Below are 15,130 nucleotides of genomic sequence, written 5' to 3'. Positions count from 1 at the left end.
TGGCAGTTTCAAATCAATATTTTACTAAATGGTTGTAACAGTCCTGTGGTCATTGTATCCCTGATGGATAAACATCCAACTGGTCATGGGATGGGTTCATAGGAAGACGTGTCTTTATTACTATTGCGCCAGCAAATATGCTCAATGAATGCTTCCAAAGAGGCTTACAATGGGAGTGCCACCTATCCTAATACCCCACCTGGTCCAAGGTTAATGTGAAAACTGGCTATATCAAGGCAGTATTCCTTTGAAATTGTTTTGCAGCCATCTGGTAAAGATATCCGTATCTGAACTAGCACACGATTTATGTAAGTGTTGCATTTTTATAGAGCCTACTGACAAAGCACATTCAAAGCAGTACAGTAAGTAGGGCATGGTCATATCTGCATTTCTTGCAGCAAAAGCCTTCAGCCCTCTAATGCTTTTAAAACACTCTCTCCTTAAACCTGAGCTAGACATCTGTGTGCATGTTGCTTCTCTGATTGGATGGAACCACAACCTACCCCAGCTCTGGTCATGCATCATTTTATTGTGCATAGAAAATGTAAAAAAATAAATATGTCTTGCTCTTTTTCAGTCGTCTCTGGCTAATCTGCAACCCTACACCAGATTTGATTGAACTTCAAATAGACACATTCCTGTTACCTTTCATTTCCAATGTGAGTGGAAAAGAGCCTTGTGATCACAGGGCAAAATTCACAATCAATGCTCATATAACAAAATCACATGCTTGGTTCATGTTCACTGACCAAAGCAAAGAGGTGTATAGTATCCATAAAGTAGATCTCCCCAGAGCCCTATACTACGAATGTCGTTAGCGAGGTAACTTCATTCAACTCGGGATAATCGGTACCACGTAAGTGGCTCACATTTTAGCAAGGTACATTACTTTTTTATATGGCAACGAATCCTTCAGATCTAATCTGGCTAAATCATGCAACTCTGGGCTAACTCCATTAACCCGAATGAAGGTGTCCGAGTCTCGAGTTGAGGCCCAATGAAATCAGATTGCATCATCATCCTGTTCATTTGAGGAAGACTGACACTTGATTTTAATCAAATGTCAGGTATTTTAACGATCACATTGCACATTTAGTAATGACAGAATACATTTAAAACTTTACGCACTAACTTTTGACTTAATACAATTATTTTATTAATTGGAGTGGGGGAAACTGCTTGTGCATTAATAAACACACCGAAGACGAACTTTAACGTAATCCAAAGACGTCACTAATAACCTATTTCACACCATAGCCTGCTGCAACACAAATTAAAACAATGTGGCACTGGCTCGCCCATTGATTGATGTTTCAGGATTGTCTCAATTAAGAGTTCCAGTAGCCATGCGCGACATTCACTCGCCCGTTACTAGCCTGCTAGAGTTGTTAGGAGACGATCAATATCCATCGTCGTATGGATGAAGCCTGAGCAGTAGTGTGAAGCTGGCCAGCTTTAGAAAACCCTGAGTAGATCTAGCTTGTTTGGTAGTATACCCCTCTGGAAGTAAAGTCACACGGACTCACAGTTTTATCAACTGTATTTATTTTCATAACAACATTCTCATTTTTTCTCAATACATTATCTACCAGGTATACTTTCCCCCCTCCAATTCATTGTTATAGATATTATATTCTATTCTATATAATCCCAGGACTACTCCATGCTAGATAGGTGTTTGAATTAACATGCAATCAAATCAAACACCTCAATGTTCCAATAAAAACAAGTAATTACAGCACACAAGTCTTGACAGTCATGAGAGCATAAAACAAAATGACTCCTGCAAGATCAGTGCGACTTCCTTGGTTAAATAAGACAAAAATCAATGACAACTTACAAAGGTAACTATATTAAATCAGAATTGCTTTCCTTTAAACACATGCATATAATTAACATTACACACTGTGCTGTTATATTTTTGTAACCTTCCCTTCAACAATACACCTACATATGACTCTTTACCATTACAGTGACAAAAATATACATAATCTACATTAACACATCAAATGTCTTTGTATATTAGTTATAGCTGAATAATGACCAACAATAATATGTTAAGTGAAGGAGAGGTCCTTAAATAATTCTCATCCACTCTACACAAGATAGATAAGGTTAACCTGTCACAAGTATGACATTCAGAAGCACTTAATTGTTCTATTCAATACAATTATGCTGGCATAATAGCATGCTAACTTACCATTTATTTATGCGCTAGCTCAGTATAAATACTAATCTTGAAATTTGAGATAAAATATGCATTTCGTATTTGAAAAGAGCAGGCGCTTTCTCAGCTTGGCCTATAACATAGTTCATATAATTGTTAGTTAATACTGTATTTTATTACAGTATATTTAATCATAATCTTAATTGGGTACATGTCTACTGTGGCATACTCTTGTACACTACAGCTATATAGGCACTGTTCATCTACCTAGCTAACAGAACTGGACTAAAAAGTATACTGAGGAAAGATACGATGATCGTTTCATCTGAGCCTCGAGCGGATCAAATCAAAATCTAATTGTATTTGTCACATGCACTGCATACAGCAGGTGTAGACCTTAAAAAAATAAGAGCAGCGAGGTACAAAATATGTTACAAATAACACGAAAACACACACAATAGCACAATTGGTTAAGGGCCAGTAAAATCGGCAGCGATCTCATCCGGCGCCATTAGGTCAAAATGGCATATAATGCTCAAATTAAGTATTGCCCATGTCTGCCTGAATCTCAGGACAATGCAGAGGATGTGGTGCCTTTGAAATGTCAATTAAGAGGTGTCAAATTTGGTCTGCTTTGCAGCTATTTTGATAATGTCTTCTACTAAGCATGGCAAAGAATTAACGGTGACACAAACTTGATACTGCTTCAATTTGATGAAAAACTACTTGAATTCAAGGTAAAGCCTGTTGTGCACATGCACAGTATTATGCACCCACCTGGATAGATGTGAGCAGTGGTGTGTATTCATGGATGCCAAGGGAAGCCAGGCTCCCCCACAAAAATAACAAATTCATTTAGCTTTCATCTTTCTGTGTTTCATAAATTTCCTTCAAATCGCAAGAGGCTGAATGTATCTCACAGGAGAAAGCATTCAATCAAAAAATAGCAACCCTCTGTCTCTGTGTGTAGCCCATCTATGCTGTCTGGTCAAAAAGTGTGACATTGTTGCCACCCATAACATTGAATGCAAGGGAAGCCAAGGAGCATTTGGCCTCCCTTGATCATTTTTTTCTATAAAATAGCCAATCAACGTTGAGCTAAACTGAGTGAGATCAGCTGTGAATGAGACTTCTTTTTTTTTGGTGTGACAGGACCAAGGTAAGCCAGTTTGGATTTGGCTTCAGACCAATCACATCACATTAGAAGCCAAACATCATTGACAGAAAACTTGAATTAATTGCATCCCATTGTGTCGTTGTCCTCCAGTGGCTAGATAGCTAAAATTGTCCCATTCCTAAATTAGCAATGGATAGAGAATTGGACTTGTGGTTTACTTAATTATCCGTACTGGCCAATGATTATAATGGAAATTCTGATCCAACCATAAATTCATACATTGTGTACCTGGCCCGAGAGGATGGAAGTTCAACATGTAGCTACATGTAGTAATGTTAGGCTAATGTTAACTAGCTGGCCTGGCGCATCATTGCCAATGAAAAGAAGTTAGGCTAGTGAACTAGTATTTTAGCCAGGTAGCCTTGGACAACAAAAAACATTTTTTTCAAGTGTATGACAGCGTCATAGTTCGTTTAGGCAACAGGAAAGCGGAGGATGGCATTGGCGTTTCTAGGGTAGGGTGTAGGGCGAGTCAACATGTTTTTCTACTTGCACGCATACACACAGAAATCAGAACCATGGACAGCTACATCATATTTGGCTGACATTGGTTGGACAATTTGTGGTATCTTTTAGTTGTCACTGTATTAGACTAAGCATAGGGTGATTAGATGATGTTGAAATGGTGCTGGAATAGTGGAGGCAGCTCCTGGTTTCTTTGTGACTTGCGGTAACTCAGTGGTTCTAAATCAATAGTTGTTTCGTAGTCTGAAGATGACAGAAACATTAACTTACATGACCTACAGCATGATCAAGCAACTGTTACATGCAATATCTTTTGTGGACTTCACCAGACAGAGGTTGCTCTCCTGTTTTGTGATGAAAAAAAAAGCTGTGGTTGAATTTATTCTGCTTCTGTGTCTTCTTATTGTCTCAGCCTTAGGCCTATATATTACAGTGTCAAGGCATATGAACTAACAGGTTATAGAGCAAACAACGCAATGACCACAACACATAGGTTGTAAAATAGCTCCCCCTCCCCCCCAGCTTGGCTTCCCCAGTGATTTTACCCACGCATCGCTACTGGATGCGAGTGCACAACTGTTTAAATGGGAAAGCGTACTCATGTTTTTGGAATGCTCTAAGCTACTTAGTTAGACCCGTTGCTCCTCAAGGAGCATTTGCCATCTATGATCAACTAGTATAATTGTACTGTTGCCCCCCCACAATTTTTAAATTTTTTTTTTTTTTTTACAGATTGCGCCTGCTAGTCTTACGCATAACCTAACCCATCCTCCTTTATCCGGGCTTGGGACCGGCTTGTAGCTTTTTTGAGAAAGCACTAGGCGGAGTTTGTGGAACATTTCTTTAATATAAATTAACGACCGGTTGGTTTTGCCATTTAAAAAGTTGTGCCTGCTTACATGATGAATGGGCAGGATCTCTAACACATCCTTGTCCATGTGTACAACAGGTGCTACCTCAAGTAAAAGCAGTTTTTCACAACTTGACAGTGTCATTTTGGCACGATCACCTCAGTGTCTCCAAATTAAGAAATATTGGAAAATAATAGAAATACATAACGTGATTTATGTGCAATGAGCCTATTTGCTGACCAATTTTGACAAGCTCTTATTGCCTTGCATTCAAAAACAGTCACGGCATCCTCTGCATAATACTGCACTTCTAGTAGTCAGAGCCCACACTTGGGTTGGCCATATCACTCACCCTATTTTTCTCTGTTTAAACCAATTGAAAAGATCTGCTAGCAGAATTCATTTTCATTCCAGTGCCTTCAGCCAGCAAAATAAACAGTGTCTATGATATACTTATAATAATAAATATATGCATTTTATTATAATATTACTTATATTATGTAATTTCAGAAGTTATATATATTAGTCTGCGTTTTGTGCCTTTGTGTAGGGGGCTTCCACAGCCTCTACAAGCCTGTGAGGTCTACAATGGCCTTGATGAAAATAGTATCATCCCTAAGGTAGGAGCTCTTGCCTGTCAGTTTAGCTAATGGGCAGAAGAGTGGGCAGCCACTGGCTATGTTCATCTCACTGATTGGCCGCTGGAAAGAGGTGGAGCTGACATCAGGTCGGAAGGCGTCAATAATATGCTCCCTGTTATTCTGATCCAGCAGCATCAGAGTCACCTATAGGGAAGAAAATGAGTAGGGAGACTTCATATTTTGTTTGATTTATAATGCAGTCGGTTGTAGTTAATTATGTTAGACATAAGTAAGATCAGGTTAATATGACAGATGGAGTTGAATAAGGAATCAGAAAGGTAGAGAAACTCACTTTCTGACTGAAGGGCCATTTGAGCAAAGCGTCACACTTGCCCCTCATCACCACAAAGAAAAGAGAAAGGTGTGTCCCTCGACCTGTTCCATCCCCATTCAGATACAGTCTTAGACACATCTTATAGCCATATTTACTGGAATAGAACGCTGTGGGGGAAGATAAACTTCTTTAGACAGGCCCTCTGTATCTGCTTCTCACACACACACACTCACAAGGAAAACACGAGTGCATAAATGTGTATTGGTATGGTATATTTACAATACAGTAAGGATACGCAGGTGTAGAGAATAACATCTAATCAGCGTGGATCTAACCTGGTGAGAACATGGCGGGTGTTCGCCCGGCCACAGCGTCCTGCCGGCGGCGTGAGAAGTCAGCGATCTTCCAAACAAACACACCGTCAAAGGTGCAGAACTGGAGCTCCCTCAGAGTCTGGTCTGTCTCGGCTAGCTGTAGGTCCCGCATGGTGAGAGTACGCTCTAGTTGACGCACCTTGTTGCTGAGGTTCTCTATCTTGTCCTGGTCTAGTCGATGTTGTCGAGAGAAGGCCTCTAAAGTGAGAGAGCTCCGCTCTACTTCTCTGTTCAGTACACACACTATATTCTCCAGCACCGTCACCTGCAGGACCACAAGGGGAGACCAGAGAACACAATGAATACCAAGCCTACGCTATGAGTTGCTGTATCTTCAACAACTTCAGATGGACAAATATTCAGGTCATCTATTATAGTTAAATAACAACACTGTACATGTAGGACGCCAGTCTGTTTCATAATTTACCAGCTTGATTATCATTGTCACACAGGAGGAGGGACAACAACCACCACATTTGGACTGCGAAATTTAGACAAGCTAGGAAATTACAGCAGCTAGCCTTCCTACATAGCAAATATCTGCTCAAATGAGACCCACCTTATGGTCAAGGCCACTGGTCTGTCCAGAGGCAGCGGTTCCACCCCCAACTGTGGCTGCAGAAGTTGTGGCTCCCTCCTCAGGAGCGCGGTACAGGCCAATCCCAGAGTCCTCCTGCCACTCCCCCAGCCCTGGGGCCTCCGGACGCTGCAGCCGCACCATAGACGTCGCCAGGATCAGACGCATGTGCTCCACGACGCTCGTCTGCTCGTGGTCACTGTGCTTTCCATTATCAATCTGTGGTGACACAACACAAAGCATTTAGCACACCGAGTTAACTAGTCTGTTCGATACTGTTCAGTGTCAATTTCAGATGCCCTTCAATATTGAGATTAAAGCTGGAATTAAATTGTAGAGGGCTGCACATGAAGATAATTTACTCTCTACAAACACTAGATGTCTCTTTTGAGACATGGCTCTCTTAAGGGTGTGTCCAATACTCAAGGGCAGATCTAAAATCAGAGATACACTGAACAAAAATATAAACACTGAACAAAAATATAAACGCAACATGTAAAGTGTTGGTACCATGTTTCATGAGCGTAAATAAAAATTCTCCGAAATTTTCCATACTCAAAAATATTCTCTCAAATTTTGTGCACACATTTTTTGTTTACATCCCTGTTAGTGAGCATTAATCCTTTGGCAAAATCCACCTAACAGGTGTGGCATATCGAGAAGTTGATTAAACAGCATCATTACACAGGAGCACTTTGTTCTGGAGATAACAAAAGATCACTAAAATGTGCACTTGTCACATTACCATGCCACAGATGTCTCAAGTTGAGTAAGCATGCAATTGGCATGCTGACTGCAGGAATGTCCACCAGAGCTGTTGCCAGAGAATTTAATGTTAATTTCTCTACCATAAGCCGCATCCAACGTAGTTTTAGAGAATTTGGCAGTACGTCCAACCGGCCTCACAACGTGTATGGTGTTGTGTGGGTGAGCGGTTTGCTGATGTCAATGTTGTGAACAGAGTGCCCCATGGTGGAGGTGGGGTAATGGTATGGGCAGGCATAAGCTACGGACAACGAACACAATTGCATTTTATCGATGGCAATTTGAATGCACAGAGATATCGTAATGAGATCCCGAGGCCCATTTAAGGCATCGTCTGTGACCAGATGCATATCTGTATTCCTAGTCATGTGAAATCCATAGATTAGGGCCTAATGACCATATTTCAAATGACTGATTTCCTTATATGAACTGTACCTGAGTAAAATCTTTGAAATGGTTGCATTTATATATTTTTTCAGTATGATAGTCATCTTTGCACCCCGACAATGGGCAAGTTTCTCTTGATCTACAAGGCTACAAATATAGACATTTATTTGACGAACAAATGTGGTCATAGGAAGGTCAGGTCATAGGAAAATATAAACTTGTTCCCTCTATGACAAACAAGAAACCAGTACTAAAGAGCTGGCTGGGACATTATGTTCAAAGATCATCATATAGATAAAACCTTATATGATTAGATATAATTGATCTTCTACACATACCACAGCCTTGCAGCCAACCTCACTGAATGGACATGCAGTCTTAGACTTGGCACAGGATCTGCTGTGATCTAGAAACTGAAGGGAAAGAACAGAAAGAGAAAGGTCAGGGTTATGAAGATGAATGGGGGCAAACCCTGAAATTACCCACCATATTTTAAAATGTGAAGGTTGACAGTTGAGGTTGACAGGTTATTTTGATCTAAGTTCAAAGGTCCAACTCAAATGGAAAGTGCAACTACCTTTTTAGTTGTGTTATGAGAAGACTTTGTAGTAAGACCGACTTCTACTAAAGAGTGATAAATGATTAACATAGGCCATTCTGTTCATGCTCTGGCCTCCCACATGAAAAAGAAATACTACAGTATACTGTAGTATCACTATATACTGTAGTTTTTTTGCAGACTTTACTGTAGTATTCACTATAATGTACAGTTAATACTGTAGTATTTACTGCAGTGTTTTGAAGACATTCATTCAAATCTTATTTGTCACATGCGCCGTAAACAACAAGTGTAGACTAACAGTGAAATGCTTACTTACAGCCCCTTCCCAACAATGCAGAGAGAAATAAATTACTCAAGTAATTACTTACTATTGTGTCTGTAGTATTCTGTATACTATAGTCTTGCTTAATTAGGTTTTAAAATATTTTATTTGTAATCTTGTCGTTACTTTCTCCTAGAAGAAACTTACTGGACAAACTAAAAGAGCAAATTGTCCATAACCTGTATGTAATTAGGACTGTGGTCTGAACTGAACGGTTCCACGCTTCTGCTCTTTTCTATAACCTGTAGGCAACACAATATATGGTCTATACTTGGCATGTAGGTTTTTCAGTAATGGGTGGCACACATTGGGAAATGGGGAGGGGACCCACATGCAAATACAGGTTCCATTGATGACTGACTGGCACTCGTCTGGAAACCCAGCAATTGACTATGTTGTTTACATATCCTTTCTTACTGCCTTGTTTTTTTTGTTTGCCTGGTTACTACACAATCGAGGGATACTACAGTGTGTAGAATATATTCTACAACATTCTATAGTAAGCACTACACAGTCGACGGATACTAGTGTGGACTATAGGATTCTGCAGTATACTACAGTATTCTATAGTAAGTACTACAGTATTATATAGTAAACTGTATTATTTTTATGTTGGCTATTCTTGGCTAGGCAATAATGTAGCCTTATTGAAAGCAGAAACAGTATGGCACCAACAATGCTATAAAATAAGATTAACTGACCTAAAAATTTAACTAAATTACATTTTAGTAATTTAGCAGATGCTCTTTGCCAGAGCGACTTACTGGAGAAATTAGGATAAGTGCCTTGCTCAAGGGCACTGACAGATTTTTCACCTAGTCGTCTCGGGGATTTGAACCAGCCCACCGCTCTTAACAGCTAGGCTGCCTGAAAGTTCACAGAGATACAGTAGAGCATAGGGCTGTGCGGTATACCGTATTTGACTATATACACAGGTATTTATGCACGAACCAGTTTGGGTTTTTACTTTACCTTCCATAACGGCATTTGACTGTTTGGTTTGTTAAATGTGATACCCCGTGTGTAACGCCCATTTTTCCTCCACTCTCTCGCTCTACATGCTGCTTTCCACACAGACCTAGTCCCACCCCGTCACTCAAGAAGCGCATGTTGTAGTCTGCATGGTCAATGCAGCACATGCAACAATTTTGATGACAACCATGTTGTTTCCACTTTGATCTTAATTTAAATCCACAAGAGTTATATAATTACAATATTAGTTTGTGTTTATTACATCTGCAAACAGCCAGTTTGTAATTTCTTAGCAAGTTAAGATAAATCGTGTTAGCCACTAATGCTAATCGCTAGTTAGTACTTTTATTAGCTAGTTAGCTAGCCAGCTAACAGTATCTTCTAAAACAAAGAGGAATAGGCAAAGCATGAATATGTTGGCTATAGGAATAAAGAATTAATGTAGACAAAGAATATAGGGTCCCCTAGGAAACACTGAACATCACTTTGGTTCCTTCCCTGTCACAACTCTTCCATGGTATTTTCATTCGTTGTCATGTCAAGCAACACTCAATTCAAAGTGCCCACTATTATTTATATTCTAACTATATAATTATAATAAACATTCAATTTCTATGATTCCAAAAATTCACCCAAGTTTTTTGATCTAAATCACAATTGCAACATTTGGTTTCAAATAAGGCCTAGTATTATTGCCCATATCGTGGCAGTGGGGAAATGATCTCAAATGAGTGCAGGAAATGCAGAAATGGATGGAAATGCAGGAAATGATTTTAGGTTGAAGTTAAATTGAACAGTATAAAACAATCCGAATGGAGAAAGACCCATTGAAATCATTTAGAATATAAACTCAGCAAAAAAAGAAAGCCCCTTTTTCAGGACCCTGTCTTACAAAGATAATTCGTAAAAATCCAAATAACTTCACAGATCTTCATTGTAAAGGGTTTAAACACTGTTTCCCATGCTTGTTCAATGAACCATAACAATTAATGAACATGAACCTGTGGAATGGTCGTTAACTGTGGGACAGTATTGAGTAGCTTGGATAAAAAGGTGCCAAGAGTAAACTACCTGCTACTCAGGCCCAAAAGCTAGAATATGCATGTGATTAGTAGATTTGGATAGAAAACACTCTGAAGTTTCTAAAACTGTTTGAATGATGTCCGTAAGTACAACAGAACTCATATGAGAGGCAAAATCCTGAGAAAGAAAATCCAACCAGGAAGGGGGAAATCTGAAGTTTGTAGTTTTTCCAAGTCATTGCCTGTCAAATATACAGTGTCTATGGGGTCATATTGCACTTCCTAAGGCTTCCACCAGATGTCAGTCTTTAGAACCTTTGAGGCTTCTACTGTGGAGGAGAGAATGAGAGCGGTTTCAACCAGAGGTCTGGCAGAAGGCTATGAGCTGATCACGCGTGCGCCCGTGAGAGGTAGCTGCGTTCCATTGCATTTCTAAAGACAAAGGAATTCTCCGGTTGGAACAATGAAGATTTATGATAAAAACATCCTAAAGATTGATTCTATACATCGTTTGACATCTCTACGAACTGTAATAGAACTTTTGACATTTCGTCTGAACAAGTGATTGCGCATTATGCATTTGGTTTACGGGGCTAAACGCACGAACAAAAAGGAGGTATTTGGACATAAATGGACTTTATCGAACAAAACAAACATTTATTGTGGAACTGCAATTCCTGGGAGTGCATTCCGATCAAGAACAAAGGTAAGTGTATATTAGCCATTTCTGACACCTCTCGTTATGTACAAAAACCTCATTTGAAATTGGTCTGCTATGATGCATTTCTGATAATAGCAGACCAATTTCAAATGAGGTTTTTGGACATAATGATTAACTTTATCAGACAAAACATACACAATAAATGTAACATGAAATGCTGTGAGTGCCATCTGATGATCAAAGGTTAGTAACTAATTTAATCGCTACTACTGATTTGTGAGCCCTCTCCTTGGCTGGAAAATGGCTGTATGGTTTTGACCTAACTTAATCGTTTGGTGTGCTTTCGCCGTAAAGCTTATTTGAAATCGGACACGGTGGCTCTATTTACAAGAAGTTTATCTTTAAAATGGTGTAAAACACTTATATGTTTGAGGAATTTTAATTATGGGATTTCTGTTGTTTTGAATTTGGCTCCCTGCAATTTCACTGGCTTTTGGCGAGGTGGGACACAACTGTCCCACATATCCCAGAGAGGTTATTAAGACACTAACAGCTTACAGATGGTAGGCAATTTAAGGTCACAGTTCTGAAAACTTAAGACATTAAAGAGGCCTTTCTACTGACTTTGAAAAACACCAAGATCGGTACAGCCGAACATCACACCTGCTGGACAGGTACTGGATGGCATCAACAACTGCCCGAGTTACACCAGGAATGCACAATCCCTCCATCAGTGCTCAGACTGTCCGCACTAGGCTGAGAGAGGCTGGACTGAGGGCTTGTAGGCCTGTTGTAAGGCAGGTCCTCACCAGACATCACCGGCAACAACGTCGCCTATGGGCACAAACCCACCGTCGCTGGCCCAGACAGGACTGGCAAAAAGTGCTCTTCACTGACGACTCGCTGTTTTGTCTCACCAGGGGTGATGGTTGGATTCGCGTTTATCGCCGAAGGAATGAGTGTTACGCCGAGGCCTGTACTCTGGAGCGGGATCGATTTGGAGGTAGAGGGTCCATCATAGTCTGGAGGGTGTGTCACAGCATCATCGGACTGAGCTTGTCGTTTTTGCAGGCAAGCTCAACGCTGTGCGTTACAGGGAATACATCCTCCTCCCTTATGTGGTACCCTTCCTGCAGGCTCATCCTGACATACTGCTCGTTCTGTGCGTGATTTCCTGCAAGACAGGAATGTCAGTGTTCTGCCATGGCCAGCAAAGAGCCCGGATCTCAATCCCATTGAGCACGTCTGGGACCTGTGGGATCGGTGGGTGAGGGCTCGGGCCATTCCCCCCAGAACTGTCCGGGAACTTGCCTTGGTGGAAGAGTGGGGTAACATTGCAGAGCAAGAACTGGCAAATCTGGTGCAGTCCATGAGGAGAGGCACTGCAGTACTTAATGCAGCTGGTGGCCACACCAGACACTGACTGACTTTTGATTTTGACCCCCCCCCCTTTGTTAAGGGACACATTATTCCATTTCTGTTAGTCACACGTCTGTGGAACTTGTTCAGTTTATGTCTCAGTTGTTGAATCTTGTTATGTTCATACAAATATTTACACATGTTAAGTTAGCTGAAAATAAACACAGTTGACAGTGAGAGGATGTTTCTTTTTTTGCTGAGTTTGTGTTGCCACCCTAGGGTCACACTACTCAAAAAGCAAATTTCAGAACTTTTATTCATCTAAAACATAAAATGCTGTCATGAATTTGAAAAAAAACCATGATATGATATTTTGTCCATATCGCCCAGCCCTAGTGGAGCACAGACCTTTTCCCGTGGGATCTTTTTCTTTCCACAGTCCTTGCACTGCATGGGAAACTTCTGGCAGATTTCATCATGAGCCTGTAACACATGAGAAGTGGCATTGGTAAAAGAAGATCAGTTCATCCCAGAGAGTAAGGAGGACATTCCATAAGCATCTCATCACAACCTTGCTCTAAAGTACTGGAGCTAATTGTTGGCCATTGGTGTTCTCCAGATAAGCTCCCTCACCTTGATCTGCTTGAAGTTGAAGGAGACTTTGCAGTACTTGCAGTTCAATGTTCTTTCTTCACATTCTCTCTCGTTATGCCTCTCTTTTTCACTACGCAGGATGAGGATCTGGCAGGCTTCACATGGTACGTGCTCATACTCGCACTTGCCCTCGTGTTGTGCCTAGAAACAAAAATAGAGACACTATTCAAACAAATTCATCACATGCAGCCCAGATTGTAAACACATGGACACAAGCTTTGAGAGGAATAATGGTACATGTTACACCACATTTGAAAACCCCCAGAACCAAATTGAGTAGTTTGACAGCACTTGTTACATTTAGTGCACAATGAGGTTTAGTTCTGGGTTTTGAGAATATACCGTAAAGGACAGTCATTCCTTATCAGACTTTATGTAAATTCCTCAAACAAAATGGAGTGGCGTTATTACTGGTTTTAGAATTTACATTGAAGTTGAATGGTATTCGAATTGTAGGTAGGTTTAACACCTGACATTTACTTATGAGTGTACTGTGGCAGGAAATGTAGTTTACAATGACTAAACTTGTGCATAGATCCCTTTCCTGCAGTCAAATGACCTGATCACCCTCGAGTGGCCTCATAGGTGGAATGTTATTATTAATGTTCATATTTTTTAATTATACGCTGAAAATCCTGTGTTTCTATATCAAATGGTTTTGCTATATTTCATTCTTCTGTGGTATATAAAGTGGGATGCACCCCAGTTAGCAATTGATTGTATTTGTTGCGACAGTTGAAGCAGTTTGTTGCACCCAGCAGATAAGCAGGCAGTTCGGGACATTTTCAAGTTCAAATACAAACATCCCCCTCTGAGCGGGAAGCATGATCAGAATGTGGGGTCTAGGAGTATTTGTGAGGATGTGCAAAGTAAGCCTTTGTGTCTACTAACTAAAGTATTTGGCATTCATGAAACGCAAACACAATACTGCTGCACAGTTCATGCAGTAACAAGCAAATTATAACTCAACATTTACTGTGTTTTGTTTTTCTTTGTCTCATCTCAAAAACATGTGGTCAGGTAAAGGAGGGTGGGTTGGAGAGGGTGTATGGCATTTCTGCTCTGTGGAATCACTCTTCTCTGAGCATCAGTGGGAGCAGCAGAACTGGTGAGTACACATCTATTTCTTCATTTCGACCTGGGACTAACCATACAGGCATGGCCCACTGTAGGCTTCTATGACTAACTCTTACCATAAACAAACCCAAATATAGCTCCACCCACCACTAACTTTAACCAGCATCAACATCACTCCCTGAATGGAAATAATTTCAGCCCATGCCTGGTTGGTGAGCAACAGTATATATCTTCCTATTCCCCAGTATATCAAAGTATGTGACACTGAATGAGGTTTGTCTTTCATTTCTCCATCTTGACATATCACACTAAAAAGATCAGAGAAACCCCACACATCACGTATGTTCTGCGTGATAAAACAAATTATGGTAACACTTCTTTGAATAGTCTGTAGAGTATCTACAGACTATCCACTAACCCGAACCCTTACCCTAACCTTAACCCTTAATCTAAACCTGACCCTAACAGTAACCTTGCAAGCATTTGCTTGTCAGCAGGTAGTTTTGTTGATAGTATGACCATCTGTAAAGCATCTACAGATGGTCACACTTCATTTGGATAGTCTAAACCAAGAGGTTTAGCTAATCAGCAAGTTGTCAGGGTGACATTCGTCGACACGTATGCAAAAGAAATCTCCTGAATCAGCCCTATTGCGGTGTAGATACCATTAGTATTAGTATCACTACTTTTCCCCCCCCATGTTAAACTACTGTTGATTTGCAGTACACTATAGGCTAAACCCACAGCTTGGAGACATACATGTACCTGGTATCAATCATTACCCAAAACCCCCTTTTCACTGCATTAGCATAGACAAGATTGT

General features: G+C 40.4%; 1 protein-coding gene across 2 annotated transcripts in view; it reads right to left on the bottom strand.

Annotated features, from left to right (window-relative positions):
• Window positions 1-1,528: 1,528 nt before the first annotated feature.
• traf2b (Tnf receptor-associated factor 2b) overlaps window positions 1,529-15,130 on the bottom strand; it is a 22,619-nt gene continuing 9,017 nt past the window's right edge. For both annotated transcript variants that reach the window (XM_064942803.1, XM_064942805.1), the window contains exons 5-11: window positions 13,210-13,371; window positions 12,985-13,059; window positions 8,017-8,091; window positions 6,509-6,745; window positions 5,911-6,214; window positions 5,594-5,742; window positions 1,529-5,445 (exon numbers count right to left, since the gene is read on the bottom strand). In XM_064942803.1, coding sequence (XP_064798875.1) covers window positions 5,227-5,445; window positions 5,594-5,742; window positions 5,911-6,214; window positions 6,509-6,745; window positions 8,017-8,091; window positions 12,985-13,059; window positions 13,210-13,371 — 1,221 coding nt within the window. In that variant the 3' untranslated portion in view covers window positions 1,529-5,226. The remainder of the gene's footprint in view (window positions 5,446-5,593; window positions 5,743-5,910; window positions 6,215-6,508; window positions 6,746-8,016; window positions 8,092-12,984; window positions 13,060-13,209; window positions 13,372-15,130) is intronic.

Source organism: Oncorhynchus masou, chromosome 28 (assembly GCF_036934945.1).
Source record: "Oncorhynchus masou masou isolate Uvic2021 chromosome 28, UVic_Omas_1.1, whole genome shotgun sequence".
Taxonomy (NCBI): domain Eukaryota; kingdom Metazoa; phylum Chordata; class Actinopteri; order Salmoniformes; family Salmonidae; genus Oncorhynchus; species Oncorhynchus masou.
This window is presented reverse-complemented; position numbering and strand designations above follow the sequence as displayed.